Source organism: Miniopterus schreibersii (assembly GCF_964146895.1).
Source record: "Miniopterus schreibersii genome assembly, chromosome: 16".
NCBI lineage: Eukaryota > Metazoa > Chordata > Mammalia > Chiroptera > Miniopteridae > Miniopterus > Miniopterus schreibersii.
Window position 1 is genome coordinate 35909455 of NC_138116.1, and position 22956 is coordinate 35932410.

At 52.4% G+C, this 22956-nt stretch overlaps 2 protein-coding genes across 6 annotated transcripts; one reads left to right on the forward strand and one right to left on the reverse strand.

The window, feature by feature from the left end:
* Nucleotides 1-123: 123 nt before the first annotated feature.
* On the forward strand, nucleotides 124-21873 carry CHRNB1 (cholinergic receptor nicotinic beta 1 subunit). Of its 4 annotated transcripts, none has more exons than XM_081115662.1 (11): nucleotides 124-232; nucleotides 316-455; nucleotides 917-961; nucleotides 1487-1596; nucleotides 1697-1805; nucleotides 2184-2331; nucleotides 2645-2854; nucleotides 4570-4793; nucleotides 5268-5449; nucleotides 5759-5906; nucleotides 6206-6772. In XM_081115662.1, exons 1-11 carry the CDS (start codon nucleotides 172-174, stop codon nucleotides 6344-6346), a joined length of 1518 nt encoding a protein of 505 aa, XP_080971788.1. In that variant the 5' UTR covers nucleotides 124-171; the 3' UTR covers nucleotides 6347-6772. The 4 variants fall into 4 exon arrangements, with proteins under 4 accessions (XP_080971788.1, XP_080971789.1, XP_080971790.1 ...); XM_081115663.1 differs by lacking the exon at nucleotides 6206-6772 and adding an exon at nucleotides 20780-21873 and having other exon boundaries at nucleotides 131-232; XM_081115664.1 differs by having other exon boundaries at nucleotides 131-232; nucleotides 4717-4793; nucleotides 6206-6555.
* On the reverse strand, nucleotides 10338-22565 carry ZBTB4 (zinc finger and BTB domain containing 4). Of its 2 annotated transcripts, none has more exons than XM_081115660.1 (4): nucleotides 22458-22565; nucleotides 14119-14188; nucleotides 12652-13682; nucleotides 10338-12280 (listed from the first exon to the last, which is right to left on the reverse strand). In XM_081115660.1, the coding sequence occupies exons 3-4, from the start codon at nucleotides 13671-13673 to the stop codon at nucleotides 10345-10347; spliced, it is 2958 nt and encodes a 985-aa protein (XP_080971786.1). In that variant the 5' UTR covers nucleotides 13674-13682; nucleotides 14119-14188; nucleotides 22458-22565; the 3' UTR covers nucleotides 10338-10344. The 2 variants fall into 2 exon arrangements, with proteins under 2 accessions (XP_080971786.1, XP_080971787.1); XM_081115661.1 differs by lacking the exon at nucleotides 22458-22565 and adding an exon at nucleotides 18952-19053.
* Between the last annotated feature and the right edge of the window lie 391 nt (nucleotides 22566-22956).

Genomic DNA, 22956 nt, shown 5'->3' on the forward strand with positions numbered 1-22956 from the left:
GCGGGCATTGGCAGTTGTTCGGGGCGGGACCAAGTCCCAGGGGCGGGACGGGGCGGGTGGGCCGGCGGCTGCCCCCCAACAACAGGTGCACATTCTTGGGCGTCTCGTCACTTCCCCTGCGCTGGCCGTCCTGGCGGCTCACCGAGCGAACTCACTGAAAGCGGCCGGGCTATGACCCCAGGAGCGCTGCTGCTGCTGTTGCTGGGGGCGCTGGGGGCGTCGCTCGCCCCGGGTAAGTCTGGGCCTCAAAGGGCCAGTGACAGGGCCAGAGGTCGTGGCCGAGCACCATGGCTTCACTTAGTGCCTCTCCTCCAGGCGCCCGCGGCTCGGAGGCAGAAGGCCGGCTTCGCGAGAAACTTTTCTCGGGCTATGATAGCTCGGTGCGGCCGGCGAAGGAGGTCGGAGACCGCGTCAGGGTCAGCGTTGGTCTCCGACTGGCGCAACTCATCAGCCTGGTGAGGGCGCACGCGGGCGGGGGCGTGGCTTTAGGTACAGCGGGACCCCGGGACGACTGGGGCGGGACCAGGCTGAGAGCTGCACCACCGGCAGGTTCGGCCAGGGGCAGAACCGGGAACGGTGATGAACCTGCCTGGGGACGAACCTTGAAGTGGAACTGGGCCTGATGGACTGACTTGAGGCGGGGTCACGGGCTGGAGCGGAGCTTGGGGCGGGACAGCGTCAGTCACCAACGGCGCTGGGTGAATTTCTAGCAGTGGGTGGGGCCCGCCCGGGGCGGGACTCGTAGAGGCATAGACTGACATTACCGACTGCGGGGAGCTCCGAGGTAGAGGCGGGGCTTGGATCAGGAGGGTGGGACTCAGAAAAAGGGTGGAGTTTCCAGGGAGAGCTTGACCCGTCGAATCCCCCATTTCTCTCCACTTACATAACCTCTACCTTTTAAACTTTTCCCTTCTAGAACGAGAAGGATGAGGAGATGAGCACAAAGGTGTACTTAGACCTGGTACGGAGGCCCCACGGGGTGGGAAAGGGTGTCCCGCTGCCGTTACAAATTTCCTCTAATGTTCGGCCCAGTCAAAACTACTTTTTGCATCACAAACTCAAAACACATTTATAACTGAAACAGGAGCTTCAGGAAACAATACCCATCTTTACTACGGGAGTTGTACTTCATTTATTTTTCATTCTAATTTTTTTAAAACACTGGTTTGGAGCCCCTAATTTGATTCCTGACCCAGGAAAGGGTCCCGAATTGCAGTTTGAAAGCCACTGTTTTAGACGATAGCTAATGCAACATCTTCGTTGTTACAGACTAAAAAATTGGGGCCCGTTGCGAGGAAAGGGTAGATTAGCTGATGGAGTCCGAGCAAGTGCAGGTGGAGCGGGAATCAGAACCCCCGGCCTCCAGAATCCCAGCCCGGTCCGTGTTGCTCTCCACCCCTGCACGCACTGCCCGCTTCCTTCGGGCATCCCAATTGCCTCCCGGCCTCCAGCCCCTAACAGCCGCCCTCAGCCTCTGCTTCCCTAGGAGTGGACTGACTACAGGCTGAGCTGGGACCCCGCAGAGTACGAGGACATCGATTTACTCCGCATCACGGCTAAATCCGTGTGGCTTCCAGATGTGGTGCTGCTAAACAAGTAGGATCTTCCCAGGACTGGGGGTGGGCGAGGCCTCTGGAAGGGCGGGGCATTCGGAGGGCGGGGCCTGATCCCAGGTGAGCAGATACCTTCCCTGCAGCAACGACGGAAATTTTGATGTCGCTCTGGACATTAACGTCGTGGTAGCCTCCGACGGCTCCGTACGCTGGCAGCCCCCTGGCATCTATCGCAGTAGCTGCAGCATCCAGGTCTCTGGGCTCCACCTGGGACACTCAAGGCGCTCTTAGAAATCCTCCCCCTCCTCAGATACCCTGACTCCCGTCCCTTCTCCATTAATCCCCCTGATCCTCACATTTCTCTTGCCCTCCTGATTTTCCATTGTTTCATCTTCTCTGCTCACTTTCATTGACTTCCTTTTTTCCTCAGTAACTCCCCTCCATTGGTCCTGGCCTCCCCTAATAACCTTCCAATTCGTTGGTGACCCCCACTTCCCTGTGACCTCTCCTGGTGGCCCCCATCTCCCTGGTGCTCCATATCCTATGATCCCTATCTGCCCTGTGACCTCCCTAACTTCCCCAGCCCCGACCAGTTCTCTGCCAGTTCTAATGACTCCTCCTTCCATTCAGGTCACCTACTTTCCCTTTGACTGGCAGAACTGCACCATGGTGTTCAGTTCCTACAGCTATGACAGCTCAGAGGTCAGCCTGGACACTGGCTTGGATCCAGATGGACAGGAACAGCAGGAAGTCCATATTCATGAAGGGACCTTCATTGGTGAGTGGCCCTGGCTCCCACATCTATGGGTTTTATGGCTTCCAGTTTCTAACAGGCTGATAAATAACAGCAATGCCAATACAACCCTGTGGTGTCAGCAAGATACGTATGACTATCTGCATTTTGCAAATATGGAAATTAAGACTTATTTAAGTTTATTAGTGATGGGCTGTCCAGCCTAGTGTCCACAGCTAGCCCCTTATCACATCAGCCTCCTCTGCTCTAGAATGGGGCAGAGCAAGCCATATCCGGCACCAACAAGGACCAGGTCCCACATCTGTGTCTCCTTCTCCTGTTCTTCCCCTCCACCAAGAAAATGGCCAATGGGAAATTATCCACAAGCCTTCTCGGCTAATCCGGCCTCCGGTGGATCCTAGGGGAGTGGGGGAAGGACAGCATGAAGAAGTCACCTTCTACCTCATCATTCGCCGGAAGCCTCTCTTCTACCTGGTCAACGTCATTGCCCCCTGCATCCTCATCACTCTCCTGGCCATCTTCGTCTTCTACCTGCCGCCAGACGCAGGTAAGGGGTAAAGGGGGCCCAGCCCTCCTTTTTACTAAGAGCTCAGCTTCCACCTCTCCACCCTTAATCCAGGCAAGGTTTTTCTGCCAAGTCAAGCCATCATGGATTGTACTTCAGCAATCTCACTCAGGTTTTCTCTTCAACCAGAGCCTTTTCATCTGGATCCAGATTTTACCTCCAGCCTCAGGCTCTGCCTGTCTTCTGCTGCCCATTTCTTTCCACCCAGTAATTTCTGAACTCTTCAGAATCCTAGTATCTCATCCTTGCAACCTCCACTCCTCTGACCAACAAGATCCCAGGTTTAGACAACTCTCCTTTTCCCTGTCCTTATTCCTTGCATCCTCTTTGCCTCACTTTTTAGACACCTACTTGTCTCTTAAAGTCCCATTTTCCTTGGAAATAATAGCCAACATTTCTCTAGGAGGCAGCACAATGTAGTTGGAGTAATCTTGTGCAAATTCCTTAATCTCTATGTGTCTCATTTGTAATCTAGAAATGAGGACGATTATTGCTCCTACAGAATAGGATTATTTTGAGGATCAACTGAGTTAATTGAACTATGCCTGGGACCCAGTAAATTCTATGTAGGTGGTGGTATTGTCTTTGCTATTTTTGAGCAGTGGCTGTGCAGTAATACAATTAACACATTACAAATATTAACTCGATTCTAACCTTTACAACAACTCTGTGAGGTAAGTACTTCTTCGTCTTCCTATTTTACAGAGCAGGATAAAGAGGCTGAGCGAGTTTAAGTCATTTGTCTGACATTACACAGTTAGGAGAGGCAGTGTTGCTATTTCAACCTTGGTTAGTGCCAATCTGATTCAGACTGATACCCTTAACTCCTGGTATTCAAAATATGCTTTCCTTCTCTTTGAAATCAAGTCCTCTTTCTACCTAGGGAAGGAGTGTGATGCAGCTCGAGAACATACTTCCAAATGTGACTTTTACTTCCTCCTGGAGCAAGGCAAATCTTGGAACCAAATATTATAGGACTAAAGTAGAGCAGACCATAAAAGTTATTTATTTCAATACCTTCCATGAAGTTTGCAGTGCCTGTTGTATGCCACAGGAATAACCAACCACCTGGCATATATATTCTTATATACTTTGTTAACTTTTAATGATAGGATCTGATTTACATTTTAACAAGATAAATCTGGCTGTTCTGTTAAGAGGGAGGGGGAGGGGCAAAGGATGAAGCAAAGAGGCCTTTATAATAACTCAGACCTGAGGTAAGGGTGGTTTATAGCAGAGTGGTAAGGGTAGATGTGATAAGTCATCAGTTTCAGGATATATTTTGAAGGTAGAGCCGTTAGGGTTTCTATGAATCAGATATGGGATGAGAGAAAGAGGAGAGCTGAAAATGACTCAAAGGGTTTTGGCCTGTGCCACAGGAAAGATGAAGTTATTTATGAAATGGGGAAGACTATGGAAGGGGTTGGTGATGAGGGAATTTGTTTTTAGACATGTTAAGTTTCAGATGTCTATTGGACATCCAAGTGGAGCGATTAAGTTGGCAGGTGAATGTAAGTCTGGAGTTTAAGGGAATAAGTCCAGCCTGGAGGTATAAATATAGGAATCATTTGCATGCAGTTGGCCCTTCTAAAAGTCTGTCCTTCCAAAAGTGGGCTGGGAGCATGGTCACCAAATATGCCATGGGGATTGCCTTCTGGCAAAGCCTAATCCTTCTGCCTTACCCTCTGCCCCCCAAGGAGAGAAGATGGGGCTCTCGATCTTTGCCCTGCTGACTCTTACTGTGTTCCTACTGCTGCTGGCAGACAAAGTGCCCGAGACCTCCCTGTCTGTCCCCATCATTATCAAGTACCTCATGTTTACCATGATCCTCGTCACCTTCTCAGTCATCCTTAGCGTCGTTGTTCTCAACCTACACCATCGCTCACCTCACACCCACCAAATGCCCCTGTGGGTCCGTCAGGTAAGAAAATCTCTTCCTCTTGCTCTTAGTATTTGGCTTTTTGCCCAGTTATGACTTTTCCCTCCTACCACTTCAACCTTCCCTTTCACAGACCTGAGGGAGAACTACAACTGTTCATGGAGTGTTGAAGTGCCAAACCCTGCTGGGTGCTGAAACATTGCACAATTAAATTTACCCTCCCATCATTACCATTTCATAGATCCCACACTCTCTTCATCAATACTACCCATCCAGGGTCCCAGGGAAACACTCTCAGGGTTTGGTTCTTCATCCTCATAACCTTCCTCTCCAGTCAGGAAGCCTCCCAACCCCACTTAAGAGCTCTGAAGGCTGTGTGGTTGCATTTCCCTACCTGTGTAGCTCTGTAGGACATATACACGCATGCTCAGGAATGGGCATGTGGTGTGCGGGTAGTTGGCTGCTTCTGAAAGCATGAGACGCCCCGTCCAACATGCCTCTTCTTCTACTCTGCAGATTTTCATCCACAAACTCCCTCTGTACCTGGGTCTGAAGAGACCCAAATCTGAGAGAGACCAGAAGCTCGAGCCACCTCCTGTAGCCCTCAGGGAGTCTCTGGGAAGTGGCTGGGGTCGGGGAACAGATGAATATTTCATCCGGAAGCCTTCGAGTGATTTTCTCTTCCCCAAACCCAACAGGTAGAACCTACTCAGGAGAGGTAGAACTACAGTTCCCAGAAGACTGTGCAGAGGAAGGCGGTCTAAGCTCCCGAAAGATGCTGTGGTTGAGCATCATGGGAGTTGTAGTACCCCTTCTGCTGCTCGCTTTGCTGAAAGGTGGACGCTAAGCCATAGGGATGGGAGGAATTAAGGAAGGCTGGCGAGGTCATCGCCGGTGGCGGGGAGCCTGAAAGCTTCTGAAAGAAGGCGGGGTGTTGGGGCAGGGTGTTGGAGTGCTGGCAATGTCTTTGCACCCGGGACGTGATCGAACGGTCCCGCCTCTTCCAGGTTCCAGCCTGAACTGTCTGCCCTGGATCTACGGCGATTTATCGATGGTCCAAACCGCGCTGTGAGCCTGCCCCCCGAGCTACGGGAGGTCGTTTCCTCGATCAGTTACATCGCTCGACAGCTTCAGGAACAGGAGGACCACGACTCGGTAAGAACTGAGAGGGTGGAGCAGGGTAGAGCCGTGGTGGCCTTGGCTCCACCCGCAAACTCAGGCTCCGCCTCTATTCGCTCTTTATTTTTGATTGGAAGCTTCCCTCATTTGGTCCCGCCCCCTGCTTTCCGACTGGTTCTTTACTGTCACCAACCGTGGGTAGCTCAGCTCTCTGGTTTCGCAGTCGGCCTTTTTCTCAGAGCTGTGGTAGGAGGACCAGGGCAGGGTATGGGGGCTTGGGGGTGGCCTTCCCCGGGGTCTGGAGCTCAGGGACAGTTTCCTCTGCCTACCCCCAGTTGAAGGAGGACTGGCAATTTGTGGCTATGGTAGTGGACCGCCTCTTCCTGTGGACCTTCATCATCTTCACGAGTGTTGGGACCCTCGTCATCTTCCTGGACGCGACATACCACTTGCCCCCGCCCGACCCCTTTCCTTAGGACCTAGAGCCAAGACCCAAGTCCTCGGCCAGCTGACGGGAGAGTTCGGCAGTGCTCTAGAGCCCTATCCCTTCCTGCCTCTTAACTCCTTCACTAGGGATCCAGTCATCCCATTTCCCGGGAGAGAGCCCAAGTGGGGCTGGGTGTACGGGAGCCCAAGTGGGGCTGGGTGTACGGAAGCCTTGGGCCCACCAGAAACGCACTATTAGCTTTTTTACTCTTCGGCTTCTTAAAGAAGCTCTTTTGAATATCAACACCCAGGTTCCAGGAAAAAGGAACAAAGAACAAGAACTAGACTGTAAGCCTTATGAGGGCAGGCACTGCGTCTTGTACTGTAATATCTCCAGCACCTAGCACATGTCCTGCTCAACATTTGTTGAATAGGGACTTTTTTTCTGGAAGGAAATACACCAATTAATAGCACTTATGATGGCATGTTGGGACTAGTGGTTATTTTTCCTTTGTTTTTACCGTTCTATAACTTAATATGTTTTGAAATAAGTATTATCTTTAGGATAAGAGAAAAAGGTTATTTCCAAAAGGATGTATTTGTAATGAGGAGAGAGCATACTTTAAAAACTTCCAAGTTCCAGCTTTGGTACTCAAATTTTGGACAGGCTACTAAACTGTTCTAAGTTTCCAAATCTATACAGTGGAGCTAATAATAGTATCTGCTCCCTACTCTAAGGATCATATGAGAAGATGGGAACAAAAGCACTATGCAGTATGTATCAGAGGTTGTAAACTTATGTTTTGTGTGGCCCATGGCATTGGCCTGCAAAATTCTACATTTGAATTAGTTAGCTAATTTTAAAATTTGGATATTTCAGAGAAATTTGGATTTCTGGCTTCTCTTAAAAATTAAAAAGAGCTACAGTAACACCAGGCCTCATTCCCGTTGGCAGCAACCTGCTAGAGCTCATTAGTGGCTGCCCACCCTGGTCAGTTCCTCAAAGCTCCCACCCACCTGACTAGCTTCACTCATTTTACTTACCTATCCCTCTGTAACACTAGACAAAATACAGGGTAGAGCACTGGGGACAAGGAGTTGAAGCCAATGGGAGGCTAGGAGTGGAAAAAGAAAAGTGGTTGTGTCTCACAGCCATCACATATTTTGTGCCTGTTTCAATTTGGAGAAAGGGTTGCACCTGGTTTATGGCGACACCTTTCTGGGACATGAAGATCTTGTGCCCAGCAGGCTGTGCGAACTGAACTGAGTTTAATGTTTCTGCCTGGAGGTCAGACCGAATTCAGCTTGAGCCTCGTAGCTGCTGCAGTTACAATGAAGTACCTCATACCTACTCAATTGCTGGAGGTTGTTGTCCTAAGAGGGAGAATAGGGCTACAACTCCCAAGGATCCCTGTGGAACAAGGTCGGCATGTCCCTATCCAGCCAGACCCACCAGCCACGCAAATAATTGCACCTGGCATCCCACTGCGGAGCACAGTTTGTTTGTCTTGTTGGTTTATTGGCCTAGAGAGTTGGACACACACACAAATGCGGAGATAAATATTGGTCAGTTTCTCTAAATCTGGGTCCTCACTACATATAGAACTAGAGTCTGTAGAATTCTAAATCTTGCGTGCTGTGGCACAGAACCAGTAGCCTTCCCACTCCACCATCACCCTTCTTCCCAGGGAACATGAGGAAAGAGGGCACAAACTGACAAGACGGTAATTTTCAAAAGATGAAATTGCAACACCCCAAATTTCCAACATCTGAAGTTCACAATATTCAAGTTCCCCCTATCTTTTAATCTCCATTTCGCCATAATCTCATTTGTAGCCCAGAACCACCAACTTCTGGAAACTATTTTCCTAAGTCATATTTTCAAAAAATAAATGTCTACAATCTCAGTCCTCCCAAAATGGTCTTAGAATTTTGACCTGCAGAAATTCAAATTCCCTGGTCCATCCTCAACCCCTTCCATCTCCTGTGCCTTTTTGCCTCTGGAGTTCAGGTTAAGGATATAAGGGGACTGTCATCCCATCTGCCCCCTGCCTCCAAGACCTTCCTCAGTCTCTCTTGTGGTTCCGCTGTGTGTGTATATATATAATTTGTGTGTAGATATAGATATATAGATATATGTATTCTTTATTAGGTACTTTTTTCGCAGTTTTTTGTAAAGTGCCAGAAACAAGATTTGTGGGAACTTTTTAGTGATTTTTTTCTTTTTTTGCATTTTTCCCTGTTTAAATTTTTTTTTCTCCCATAAAAATTGGAACTTGGTACATTCAGTAGGAAAACTCTTCACTCGGACTGTGGCCAAGACCAAGAAAAGTGCAAAGAGACAGAGGAGTAGTGAAGGAGCAACACTCCTCCATGGTTAACATTCAGGGGGCCTGTCAAGAACCTCCCCTCTGTGTAGTCTGAGAGGATAAGAGGCAGGGGGATGCTCCTGTCCCTCCTCCCAAATTCATCTTCCTCTAAAAGCCATGATCTTGCCCTTTCAACATCTTTTGAGAGGGCAGCCATCTTGGCCCCAGAAAACAGTAGCTGGGAAAAAGGCTGCCATTTTGATGACAGCAACTTTCCCCCTTTTTAAAACTGCACTTCTCTAATTCCCATTTATCAAATTTGCTCCCCCAAGCTGGCTCTCCCCTTGTGAGCTGGGTTTTTCTGGAGGGGGAGGTGGGGGGATGGGAAACGTTCATCCAATCACAGAGTGGGGAGGCCCAGTTTATCAGAGAATTAGGAGCAAATGTTTCTCCAACAACCCACTGGAAGGAAACATAGGGACCCTGACCAGGGTTAACTAGTGCAAATTAGGGATTAGGGACTATTTAAGGTCCCTGCACCCCATCCCTAGGCTGGGATCTTTGGGTGTGGGGAGCTGAATCAAAGATGGGGTATAAGGTGCTATTGTAGAGGGAAAGTTGGTGGGGATACCCCAAAGCCCACCAAGGGAATAGTATGGTTTCCCCAAAACCATCTGGAGTGATTGGTGAGGGAGTGATACTGGGGAAGATGGGGGTAAAGGTAAGGATGGGAGGTCATGTGCAAATCTTGGGCTTACTCACCCATCCAACCCCCATTATTTGTCTGGCTATTTGGTCTAGTCTGGGAGAAACCATCAGGAATAAAACAGGGAGAAAGTAGATATCCTTCCCCACCCCATATGGAACTCCTCCCTCCTCGCCCCCAAATCTGGTTTAGCCCAGAAGAGGCCATATGAAGAGGCAGAAAGAGGTGTCATCTACTCACCTCTTTGCCTTGGAAGAATCTGGGGCTCACTGGATTTGGGGGTCGAGAGAGAGCCAAGATTGGTGCTGCCCTGGGCTGGGAAAGAGACAGATGGGTAGCCCTCCTCCCCAACACCTCCTTGACCTGGATTGGGAGAGGCCATCTCCAGAGTCTAGAAGTATGAGGAGGAATATGGAAGATCCAAAGGCATAGAAGCCAAGGAAGGCATGGCATCTTAACGTGAAGGAAAAAGGGACACATAAATCCACCATGGGGAGAATAGAATCCAAAGCCAAGCTCCCAGGTGGGTAGGTGTCAGGTATCACAATGGTCTGGTCCAGGCCCTGGGCCATGGAGAATGGAATGTGCTGGGAAGCATCTGGGCAAGGGCTTAGAGACAGCTTCAGAATGAAGGGGGGTCATTAGGTGAGAGATGGTTTCCCCCTAGGTATACGAATCAGGGGGGTGGGTTAGACATTCAGAGCTGGTGGGGGCCATGAGTAGAGATTCATTTAAGTATATTGCTCAGTTGCCCCAAGGGCTGGAGAAGGGAATGGGAGCTGGCCCTGCCCCTCATGGAGGCCATTCCCTGGAGGAGAACCGAGAGGGGGACCACCAAAGATCCCTTCCCAGGAGATAGGAAAACTACAATCTCACACAAAGCAGCCTGACTCCTGAGCTCCAGGAGCCCCTAAGTCCCTGCACACAAGAGTGTGGAGAGGCTCCCAAGGGGCAGGGAGGCCAGGGAGCTGGTAGTGGCGGGGGTGTTCAGGGAGGGTGACATCTGGTGAAAGGGGAGATCTGGACCCAGAGCTCACCCCACATCTCCCTTCTGGGTTCCCTCAACCCCTGCCCATTCCCCTTCTCCCTTAGGGGGGACTGATGGAGGAAGAGTTGGAGGGGGTGGAGTTGGGGGAGTAGGGGGTACTGCTTGAGGGTTGACTGCGTAGCCAAAGACCCCTGGTAGGAAAGGAAGGGCCCCCCCACCCTTCTCATCAGGTAGGACCATGTTAAGAGCAACTGGGAGAGCAGCCAAGTTGCTGAAGTTGTAAGGGTAGGCAGCAAGGAGCTGGGGGCCATAGACGAGTGGGTAGGGCTCAGGGTAGAAGGTGACTTTGGCAGCTCCTATCCCTTCCATTCGGTCCCCTTCCCCAGCCCCCACTGACCCCTCACTCCCAGGTTTTCCCCTACCACCACCAGGTTCCCGGCCGCTTCCAATCAGAGCCAGTGGAAATTCCTGCACAGGTGGGTATGCATAGGTGCCCCCTCCTGCCACCACTGGGGGCTCCTCACCCCCCGAGATGACAGGGTCCTGGACTGAGGCCATCTCAGAAGCTTCCTCAGCAGCAGCACTCCCGCCACCTGCCTCCCCGCTGGATGAGGAGACTTGCATCTCTTGGGGGGCCTCTTCCTTGACATCCCCGGGTCTGGTGCCAGTGCTGCCCTTGGAGTAGGCAATGACAGGTGTGGGCGTGCCCCCAGGCCTCTCAGCAGCATGCCTCTGCCCGTGGCGGCTCAGGGCGGCTGCTGTCTTGCACACCTTGGCGCAATGAGGGCAGGCAAAGCGGGTGGAAGACCTCCGTCCATTCCGGGAGCTGTGGGAGCCCCCACTGTGGGCCTCCTGGTGCTTTCGCAGCTTCCTCAGGGTAGCAAATGTTTGGGCGCAGTCCCCGCAGCGGTGCCTCCGCTCGCCACAGGCACGGCCGCCAGGGCCCTCAGCCGCTGGGGTCTCCTCCCAGCTCCTCTGCTCGAGCTTCTGTCTCCAGCGTGGTGGCCTGCGGCCTCTGGGCCCCCCGCTGCCCCCACTGCCACCTGTGCCTGCAGCTCCAGCCTTGCGCTTGGGCTTGTACGAGTAGTAGGGCCTCCAGAGCTGGTCCTCCCCAGCAGCCTTCGATTCCTCCTCCTCCTCCTCCTCCTCCTCCTCATCGTCCTCATCTTCCTCACTCTCCTCCACTTCCTCTCCGCTCAGTTCCCCAGGACGCAGGTCAGTTTCTGAGATGCGGCGCTTCACAATGGCCTCCTCACCGATCCGCACAGTGATCTGACACAGTGGAGGTGGCACCTGTAGCTGAGGACCCCGGCCAGGCCCTGCAGGAGGACCCCCATCCCCACCAATCCCACCAGCTGGCTTGGCCATGTAGGTCAGAGTCCTTCCGGCCCGCAGGTTGCGGCCTTTGGCCTCCTCTGTGGCCATGGCAGGCCCTGCAGCCGTGGCTGGGCTGCCTGCTGTGGCTGGGCTGGTTGGCATGGGTGCAGGCACTGGGGGAGGAGGGGGGTACTCACGTTTTTTGGGGGGCCTCGGGGGAGCAGTGTAAGTGATGACCGAGGCAGCTTGGGCCCCGCCTGTGTTGGCCAGCCCACTCCCTGCTCCACCACTACTACTGCCCCCGTGAACAATGACAGAGGGAGCTGGGTGGGCAAAAGTGATGACGGAGGGTGGGGGGCCAGTCTCTGGGGCAGGTGGGGGTCCAGGTGGTGAGCTGGCTGGCATTGCTGTAGGGGCCGGTGTGTTGAGGCTTGGAGAAAGAGGAGCCTCGGGGGCTCCCTGGCTGTAGGTCTTGTAGGGTCGCTTGGCTGCCCGCATGGGGAGCAGGCGGTATAGCTTGAGGGTATTGAGCTTGGGCTTATAGCCTCCATTGGGTGTCTTCTCACTGGCTAGGAGGCCTGGGCTAATACCATGGAAGGCTCGCTGGTGGGTCTTCAGGTTATAGTAAGTGACAAAGGTCTCCCAGCAGAAGATGCACTGGTACCTGGGCCAGGACAGAGGAAACGGGGCAGGGACAAAGCCAGCTGAGTCAGGGCCTCAACTTCCCACACCCTCTACTTACTACCCTCCACTCAGACCTAGAACTCCCTCAGCCACTTGCTCACCCTCCTTTCATGCTGCTTATTCCCACCCTGCCAGCCTCAGGAGGGACAGCAGTCCTAGCTCAATGCCCCCACCCCAGCTGTGAGACACTGGGCCTCAGCTGTTTCATCTGTAAACGGAATAATCATACACCTTGCCTAACTCACAAAGCCTTCTTTTTAAGCTCTAACGACAGAATGGGGAAATGTCTTATGGACAGGGACACGTTGACTCCACTGCCCCGCCCCCCCCCCCCCCCCCCCCGACACTCACCTGCGCTCCCCCGTGTGCCACACCTCGTGCTTGGTGCGGTACTCAGCCAGGGCGAACACCTTCTCACAGTAGCGGCAGGGATACTTCCTCCGCCAGGAGTGCACATTGCTGTGCCGCTTCAAGCTGGACAGGGTCACGTAGGAACGCTCACAGGCCGCGCACACATACAGCACATGGCCGCCCACCACCTTCACCACGTGCTCTGGGCCACCTCTGAAGCCCACTGTGGCGGGCAGGGCTGAAGCATCCACTCCTGTGGGGCCACTAGGGCCAGAGCTCCTAGTGCTGGCCCCCCTACGGCACTGTGCTTCATGGGTCTGTAGCCTCTTGGGATGGATGAAGCTTTTTCCACATCGGGGACAGGGGAAGGACTGTCGGGGCAGGGGGGGCTGCGAATCAGGGGCCTGGGCCTCAGCCCTGTCACTCTCCCACTCCCTGGCTGGCCTAGGCCCAGGCCTGAAGCTGTCCTCTTCAGGCTGCAAAGTGGCCATGGGGGCTGGGGCAGGAGGTACCCAGGTATCACCTCCCTCCCCCAGGCCCTGTAGGCGAGAGATGCCCAGGCGCCGCCCCAGAGCTCCGATCTCTGCCACAGCTGCTCCATCCCCTCCGCCATCAGGCAGTGCAAGCCGGGCACTATAGATGAAGTTGAGGACATCAGAGAAGGCAGCTGCTGGGACCCCTGGCAGTTCTAGGACCCGGGGTGGGGAGGAAGCAGGGGGTGAGGCTGGAGGAGGAGAAGAGGAAGAGGAGGACGAGGAGGAAGAGGAGGAGGCAGCTGTGGTGGTGGCAGGGTTAGGGGCTGAGCCCCCAATAACTGGTGGGAGGGGCAGTGGCGCTGAAGCAAGCAGGGCCTCTCTGAAGAAGGGACTAGAAGCAGCCAGGACGCTGCGGTGAGCAGGAAACTTGGTATCTCCAGCTATGAGGGTGACGTCACAGAAGAGGCCACGGAGCCGCTGCTCGTTGAGCTGGCGCAGGACAGCAGGGGCATGGGATGGGTCCGTCACCTCTGCTGGGGGGGGCATGGCGCCAGCCTAAACCGAGAAGAAAAGGCCGGAGGAAGATCTCAGAGGCTGGGCAGAGAGCAGGGACCTCTAAAATCAGGGAGGTGAGCTGGAAGAGGTCAGACGTTGTTGGTCAGAGACTAGTGGAAGGCTAACTTCTGATCACAGAAGTCAGAGGTTAATCTTAACCACCCACATCTGGCCAGCATCCAACACCAGTATGTTAAACATTTGGGCTGGAAGATGCCAGGGATACCTCAGGTTTTGATGAGGGTCAAAGGTTAAAGCCTCCAAAGTTACAGACTAGGGAAATAAGCAACGGACACCTCTTTCCCACTGGGAGAAGGAAGCCCCAACTACTGATGACTGTTTCACAAGACTCCGTGGCCTGGACAAAATGGCTGTCCTTGCTGGCCTGCTGCTTCAGGTCCAAATTTTCCTAGCTGCAGACCTCTCACCATCTCACCTGAGAGCACAGCCAACATGGAGCAGAATGGGGGTGGCTCAGCAAGTCCCTTCTGCCAGGCCTCTTCCCTCTGTGAAGAAACAAACCATGTCCTCAGTAAGGGACCTGGAACATAAGGGACCCCAGGAACTAGGGGGTGGTTCAGCGCTCAGGGTCAAAGAGGACATGGGCTGCTTTGCAGACCCTGACCGTCCCAGGAGCCTCTGTCAGATTATTCGCTTAGCCATATCCAATTGGACCTAGGAGATAGCACAGGTTACTGCAGCCTTGTTCTGCTGGCCCACAGAAGTACAGGAAAAGATAATTTGCATATTCCCAATTTACCTCCAAACATACAGCAGCTCAGTTTAGGCCTGTAAGTCTAGGGAAGCCTATTGGATCGCTCTCAAGTCCCTTTGGCCCAATTTTGAAGCTCAAAGGAAATCAAACATTTGCATATTGTCTTTTTAAAAATGGGCTCATTACGTATCAAAATAGTTTTGCCTGAGATTTCTTATTGGACCAAGCTGCTAGATATTCAAATAAGGAGAGGACCTCCTCTCACAGGTGCCAGACCCATAAATCTTTGAGGGGATTTCTGGCTCAGGTGCCAGGAGACCACCAAAGACCACAAGTCATACACAAGTGCCCAGCTTGTTCCAGTCTCTGGAGGGCACTGGGAAGACCACCAGACTGGGGTGAGGAAACTTAGGCTCCACTTCTTAATCTGAGAGCTGGGGGCTTTAGGACTTTGGCTTAAAAATGTGGGGTAGAACACAACCCGTATCTCATCTCTTTCTGGGAAGCTCATCCAAAAAGAACAGCAGGCAACCCAAATGTGAGCTGTGGCAGTCACTGTGCAGAAGGCATGTCACAGCCACTCTCTCCCCCGTGGGCACAGCCAGGGCTTTGGAGTTGCATTTTTTAGTTGAAGATCTGAGTTCAAGAGCCATACAGTGACTTAGCCAAAGTCACATAGAGCTGATAATAACAGGCGGGGCCTGTTCATAGAGCCAGGCCTGCTGACCTGAAAACAGAGCTCTTGGCCCCTCTTGTCAGCCCTTCATTCGTGGGAGCACTCTCTTCTGAATGCCTTGGGTCACACATGTTCTCTGAGGTGTCCTGCATCAGGAGTTCCTCATACGATTCCCACCCCCTGCAAAAAAAACCCTTCTTTTCCCATTTCATAATCATATTATCTGGATTAAAAGGCCTTCCCTCCATAGTCCATTTCAATTTCCCAAATGACTGCTCTGACTCCTCTCCTGGAGAAGTAGGAAGGTGATAAACAGGGGTGATATGCACAAGTTCAACAGCCCCAATGGCCAGGCACATACCTGGGTCAGTGCTACCCCGTTGTCGGTTGCTGGACTGCAGATGGGTCTGGTTGTGACGTGAGGAAAGGGAGCACTCCCTCCCATGACAGCCATAAGCCCACTGGGACCCCCAAGAGTCAGTGCTTTACTTGCATTACCTCATTTATTCCTTCCTTTTCACTACCCTCAAAAGTAGCAGTTAGCTTCCCCATTTAAAAGTGACCAACTGAGGCTAAGAGGTGCTAGATAGCTTATCCAATACTATATGACCAGTTAGTAGCAGGGCTGGGGTCTGATCCCAGGAAGTTTGGTTCCAAAGCCTGTGTTCTTGACTATTTCACATCGGGGTGAAGGGTTTGTTTACAGCTATGATATTGTGATATAATAGGAATATATATATTTGGTCTTCATTTCCCTAACAGACACAGAGCTCCTAAAACTCCTGAAATTCCGTAAGTGATAAGAGCATTAGGAGCATCTTTTGTTCTAATAGTTGGTCTTTGACCTGCTTCCTGACACCAAGCTCCTAAATCCCTTGGAATTTCTAGGTGACAGGAGCATTTTCTTGTTCTAGTGAGGTGACTGCTTATGGACTCCCGGGTAGGGGCTGGTCATCAGAAAGACCAAGCCATGATTAGAAGCTTGGAACTGCCCTAGCCAGTTTGGCTCAGTTGTTAGAGTACCAGACTGAAGGGTCCTGGGTTCGATTCCGGCCAAGGGCACGTACCTCAGTGGCTTGATCCCCAGCCCTAGTCGGGGCACATGTAGGAGGCAACCCATTGATATGTCTCTCTCACATCAATGTTTTTTTTTCTCTCTCTCCCCCTTTCATTCTCTCTGAAAAGCAATGGAAAAAGTATCCTCTGGTAAAGATTAAAAAAAAAAAAAAAAGAAGAAGAAACTTGGAACTTTCAGTCCCATCCACCCCCAACCTCTGGGAGGGGAGAGGGACTAGAGACCGAGTTAATGATCACTCATGCCTACGTGATGAAGCCTCCATAAAAATTCCTAAACTATGGGTCTAACAGAGCTTCCAGGTTGGCAAACGTCCACATGCTGGGAGGATGGTGCACCCTAACTCTGGAAACAGAATTCTGCCCCTGCTCTCAGGACCCTTCCAGACCTTGTCCTACATATCTCTTCAATGGCTATTCATCTGTATTATTATATTCTTTATTATATAATCAGTAAACATAAGTATTTCCCTCAGTTCTGGGAGCCATTCTAGCAATTTATCAAATCTGAAGAAGGGGTCACTGTAAACCCCAATTTATAGCTGGCCAGTCAGAAGTGCAGGAGGCTTGGATTTGCAACTGGCATCTGAAGTGGGGATGGTCTTGTGAGACTGAGCCCTTAACCTGTGGGATGTGACATTATCTCCAGGTAGTTAGTGTCAGAATTGAATTGAATTGTAGGACACCCAGCTAGTGTCAGAGAATTGGTCAGTGCAGGAAAAACCCACACACCTGATATCAGAAGTATTGTGGGCACAGTGTACAGAAAAACAGTTGTGTTTTTCTTTCAACAGCCCATATGTTAAAATTAGAGAAAGAGCCCTTCCTCCAGGAAGTAGCCCTGCACATGTGAGCGAAGCAAAGGTTCAATTCCAGTCCCCATACACTCCCTTGGCCAGGCCTGCCCACCTGCACAACCATATAGGCATGGTGCCTGCTGAGGCATGGCTGTGTGCTGGCTGCCAAGATACTTGGACAAGGCCTACTAAGGCTTCTTAGAATCAGAAAAATCCAAAGCTGGCCTGGCCCTTAGAGATCACCTAGAATCATCATAATCATGGTATGTACTTATAGCTGACATTTATGAAATACTTATTATGTACCAAGTAGAGAGCAGAGCATTTTATCTGCAACATCTCAACACTCAAAAGGACCATAGTGAGGCAGGGGCTATCATGAACTCCATTGTACAGATGAGAAAACTGAGGTTTTAAATACTTTTTAAAAATCCTCATCTGAGGATATTTTTTCCATTGCTTTTCAGAGAGTGGGAGAGATAGAAAACATCGGTGTGAAAAAGACACATCAATTGCTTGCCTCCTGCATGTGCCCTGACCAGGGCCGGTGATTGAGCCTGCAACCAAGGTGTGTGCCCTTGGCCAGAATCAAACTGAGGCCCTTTAGTCTGCAAGCTGATGCTCTAACTGCTGAGCCAAACTGGCTAGGGCTGTAAATACTCTATAAACTCTTCACTTTCAGGTATAGAGAACATAGTAGCAGGTGATTTGCCCCTGGTCTCATTGCTAACCAAGTAGGGTTTGAATCCAGCTCTCCTGAGTTCAACAGCCCCACCACTGGCCACTGCCCTACAAGGGCTTATGGGAGGTGGAGGAGACACTAACTAGGTGGCCCTGGGCACTACTTAACCTCTCTGTATCTTAGTTTCCTTGTCTATGAGGTGGAGAAAATGAAAAGTTCCCACTTCGTAGGGTTATCATAAAGAGTAAGTGAGCGGGTAACTGGTAGTCCCTAGAAGAGTGCCTGGCACACAGTAAGGCTAAGTGCTAGCTCTTATTATCACCTGGGAACTTAGTTCCAGAAAGTGGTGGAGGGAAGTGGTGAGGAAAAAGAGGCCGAAATCAGGCTTCATGGTGGGTTTGGTGGCACTGTGGTTTTTAGTTTTTTATTTGTTTTTACTGTTTCTCTACTCTTGGCTGGTGCGTGATCTTAGAGGTGTGACTGAGGTGGGGATGCAAGCATTGCCACCAGACACACTCCACCTCTTGCAGTTTCCTCTGCCTAGAATGTCCTTTTCTCAGATAGCTTCATGCCTTACCGCCCCACCTCATTTAAGCCTAGATTAAAAAATCACCGCCCCCCAGGCCTTCCCTGGCCACCCCCTGCCTCTCCAAACTTCCTATCTCTCTCCCCTACTGTATTTTTCTCTTTGGCACTTAGTAAAACATATTGTTCATTTACCTCTAGAATGTAACCTCCAAGGGAGGGAGATATTTCTAAAAATAGTTTATTGATTTTTAGAGAGAGAGGAAGGGAAACATCGATGAGATAGGGCAACATCAACCAATCGGCTGCCTCCTGCACGTCCCCCACCAGGGACTGAGTCCGCAACCTGGACATGTGCTCTGACCGGGAACAGAACTGGCAACCCTTTAGTGCACAGGATGATGCCCAACCAACTGAGCCACACTGGCCAGGGCAGGAAGGAGAGATTTTTGTCTACTTTGTTCACTGCTAACCCCAGTGCTTAGAACAGTGCCTAATATGTAATAGGAGGTTTGGTTTTTTTAATTTGGTGAATGCATGAACCTGTCTTCTTCAAAGTCTGCCTGTAGTCTGTCGGGAAGGAAGCCATCCTCAGTGCTGGATTGAGCTGGCCAGGAGCTGGGATGATGGGTGCAACTTGACCACTTCTGGGGTACTCACACCTTGCCTGATATGCTTCCAGGGCTTTACATGCATTGCCTTACTTAATGATTTCCCCCAAACCACCACCCAAAGTTGGTATTGATATTATCCCAATTTTACAAATAAGAAAACTGAGGCTCACAGAGGGGTCGATATACCTTGCTCAAGGTCACACAGCTGGTGAGCAGCAGTCAAAATTCAAATCCAGGCCTGTGTGAATCCAGATGCTGAGTCTTTCCCTCTGTCATACTGCTGGATCCTGCCCTGAAGAGGCCTATGGCCAGCCAGCGGGTTGCAGGAGTCACCACACAAAGTCTCACGTGCTAAGTGCTAACTGTGTCATGTCTGACTCTGGCCTTTCCTTCGCTCCCCACATCCAGCAGTCACCAAGTCTGGTCATATCTGCAGTCCAGCTTGAAAATGGCTTTGGAAGTCTTCCCTTCAACCCACCTCTGGCCCCCAAACTAGCTCAGGGCCTTGTTAACACTTGCATGGTCCAAGGCCATGGCTTCCCACCTATTCCCCTGCCTCCAGGCTTACCATCCAGCCTTCCTCTCACTGAAGGTCAATGTCCCTAACGCAGCTCAGGAAGTATTACTCCTAGTCTCAGACTCTTCACTGGCCCCCACTCACTCCAGAATAAAGTTCAAATTCCTCAGCCAGGCATTCAAGGGTCTAGTTCCAATCTTCCTTTCTAATCCTGCCTTGTGTTAGTCTCCCTTCAAGCACCCAGTGTGCTATCCAACCTCAACACATCCCATACCTCCATGCCTTTGCCTATGCTGGTTCTCCTGTCAGAAATACAACCTTTCCTCAACCTCTTTTCCAAAACCCTCTGAAGTATTAAGATTGAACTCAAATGCCATCTTCCTCTTGGCCTTCCCTGACCCACAGGACAAGGACAATCTCTCCTTCACTTGGCTCATCAACGTATTTTTTTACCTCTATGGCCAGCACCCAGCAGCAGATATTAGCTCACTCCACAAGCTAGGACTCCCTGAGTTACTAAGCACATGGGTCTTCTGAAATGCAGGTGCTAAGTTATACAGAAATTGGGGAGAAATGTGTGCATAGAGAGGCCACAGAAAGCTTCAGAAGGGCAGCAGAGGAAAGCGTAAAAGAGCACAGGATCTGGAATCTGACTGCCTGCGTTCAAATCCAGTTTTACCTCTTACTAGCTAAGTGGCTTCAGAAAAATTACTTCTCCGGGCCTCAGATGTCTCATCTGAAAAAGAAAGGCGCCTAGAGTACCTACTTTCATGGGGCACTGCGAAGGCTAAATGAGTGATCAGATGTAAAAGCTGAGAATAGTGCCTGGTACATAGTAAGTGCTAAATTCGTGTTTACTGCTATTGTTATTAGCCAAGCCCCAACAGGGGCTCAGCACTGGCAGAGGGTTCACAGTTGTTGGCATAGGCATAGTCCCAAACTGTAGCTACTTTCCAGGTACATTTCCCATGTGCTACTTGCTTACAACCCTGCTGGAAGATAGGCAGGGCAGCCAATTAGTCCCACTTCACAGATCAGGAACTGAGGCTCACTCAGGGAAATGCCAGTGAGGAAGCGGTAGGGCCAGAACCCCTCAGTTATAGCAAGACCTCCTTCCCCTCCACCCAGCAGTGTTGCACCTGTTGTGCAGGCCTCTCACAGCACCAGCAACTCCTCCGTGGAGGCCCCAGCCATCATGCTTCCCTGCCCTTCCACCCTCCATGCACATCCACTCTCCCAATGGGAGCACACACACCATTCACCCCATACACACACACACATCTACCAAAGGGCCCAGGCCCCAAAGGTGAGGAAAACCTGTTCTGAGGAATCTGCCTAGTGAGTGAATTCAGACCCTTCCACAGTCACAGGAGCTGCCCAGTGTGCGTCACTGACACAGAAGAGATGGAAAAGCAGAGATACCAGCAAGGGGGGCAGAGAGAGGGTGAAGCAGGAGGTAGGAGACTGAAAACTTTGTGTTTCTTTTTTCCATTTCAGCGACAAGAGTCACACCCGACCTTTACGTAAACATGACCAAGGAGCCACTCTGTCCAAGCTCAGTTTCCTTGCAGCCGCCAGGCCTCTCCTCCCAGTGACCCTGACACGCTGGGCAGGCCAGTGAGAAGAAAGCTCACAGACCCTGTACAAGACTAGCTGGGCCACCCAGACGACACCCAAGCCTCCCGCCTGCTGCCCTTGCTCTGCCCCATATTTATCTCCCTGCCTTCTTCCTAACATAGCCCCACAGCAGCCCCACAAGGCCACTTAAACACACAAAAGGCAGGCACGCACACACAGCTTGCGGCTGATCTCTCGAGGCTGAGGCCCACATGCCCTTGTCACGCCACCTCCCTCCCCACAAGTGTTTTCTGAACAGCTCGCCTCCCAGCCCAACAGTAGGGACAGGCTCCCCACAAACAATATCACAAAAGAATCCCTTAGAGAATGTTGCACACAACATAACCTTCCCCTCACTAGGCTGCCCACGATCCCATAAACACAACCTGCACATTCCACCCAGAGCCCCTCACACCAGTGCCAGCTGCTCCACAAGTACTTGAGACACACCCTAGGGTTTCTCAAGTCTCACATGATAGGTGGTGCCTGAGTTCTAGATGTGCCCCCCCAAGCAACTCACTCATCACAAAGACACAGGAACCTATCCAGTGGGGCCATCCTCAGCAAGACCGGACCGCACCTCAGCAGCACAGAAATGGGACCCAGAAAAGACACCTTCCAATTTAAAGGTAAACAACCACCCCTCCAAATAGGCACATACACCCTGCACTCTGGTGCTGTCCAGAGCACTTACACCAGCTAGCTATGCAGAAAACAGTTCATAAATAGTTCATATGTGGAGTAGGTAGAAGAAAACACATGCTGGTATAAAACCTGCCTAAAACCCCACATCTAACAAACTCTGCATGTATTATACCTTGGTTGGAATGTGGACCTGTCACCCAAAGCCACAGGGCCACATGTTGTAATTCTGCCCCACAACACTGGACACCCCACCATCTGGCTTTCTGTCCCTATGGCCCAGGGCCCTACCCAGACCCCTGGTTGCCAGACCAACAAACAGTGGAGCGAAGGAAGGAGAGGTTTACCTTGCCTCACAACACAGCAGGAAACACACAATCTCCAGGACTCACAGCCACAAACCTGCCCCGACGGCGCAGCGGCTCTAGGGGCCCCTGCTGGTCCTGCGCACCCCGCACACCCTAACTCTGGGGCGCTCACCGGCCCACCCCTCCCCCTCTCTGCCTGGCTCCTACGCCATCGCCCTCCCAGCAGCAAGCAGCGCCGGCCCGGGCTCACACCCGCCCAATCCTACCCCCAACCTGCCCCAGAAGGGGAGGGGGACACTCGGCTGCAGAATTAACCTTTCAAATAGGGAGCTAGGGCGGCCCCTTCCCCGGCCCCCAGCGATCGCGCCTCCCCCGGCCGCCTCTGGGTCGGAAGCCGTACCGGGGCCCCTTAGTTTCCCCCCAGCGCCGTGCGCGCCTGGGGGCGGGGCCAGGCCCAGCCCCCGACCCCTGAGCCCCCAGGTCAACCCCAAAGGGTAGCGGTCGGGCGCGGGGCGCGACCCTGGCCCCCGCGGCACCGGGCAGCGGGGAGGGGGCCCGGCTGTTGGCTCCGGTCCGCCCTGGCCCTGCCCGGTTCGCCCGGGGCCCACCTGACTGCGATGGCGCCGCGTCCGCCAGGCCCGGCTCATCACCGTGGCCGCCCCCGGCCGCTCCTGTTTCGCCCGCCTCCAGCTCCGGCTCCGGCTCCGGCCCCGGCCCCCCCAGCGCCCGGCCCCGGCCCGGCCCCGCAGCCGCCGCCGCCGCTGACATCATCGGCTCCCCCCCCACCCCGGTCCTACCCCCACCCCCACCCCCGGAAACAGTCCCCCCCAGCGCCGCTGCCGCCGAGAGAAGGCCGGCGTAGTGCAGCCCACACCGACGCAAGGCTCCGGGCTCGGGTTGGGGCAAGCGCGCCCTACGGCCTTTGCCCGGACCGATCCCGGGAGGGGAACGGCTGTGCGCTGGGCCGCCGGACGGCTGGGCATCCAGCGGGGCGCGGGCCTGGTTGCAGCACTCCCGCAGGATCACACGACCACCCACTCCCTAGGAAGGGACAGCCCCCCGCCCCCCTTAAATGCCCTTCACTCAGCGTTGCACACCGCCCGGAGC

Bases quoted from the DNA above. Each gene is read 5' to 3' on its own strand.
- CHRNB1 (XM_081115662.1), top strand. From the start codon at position 172: ATGACCCCAGGAGCGCTGCTGCTGCTGTTGCTGGGGGCGCTGGGGGCG. The intron at 962-1,486 runs GTACGGAGGCCC...CTGCTTCCCTAG, and splicing joins CAAAGGTGTACTTAGACCTG to GAGTGGACTGACTACAGGCT. The intron at 5,907-6,205 runs GTAAGAACTGAG...GCCTACCCCCAG, and splicing joins AACAGGAGGACCACGACTCG to TTGAAGGAGGACTGGCAATT.
- ZBTB4 (XM_081115660.1), bottom strand. From the start codon at position 13,673: ATGCCCCCCCCAGCAGAGGTGACGGACCCATCCCATGCCCCTGCTGTC. The intron at 12,281-12,651 runs GTGAGTGTCGGG...GTCCTGGCCCAG, and splicing joins TGGCACACGGGGGAGCGCAG to GTACCAGTGCATCTTCTGCT.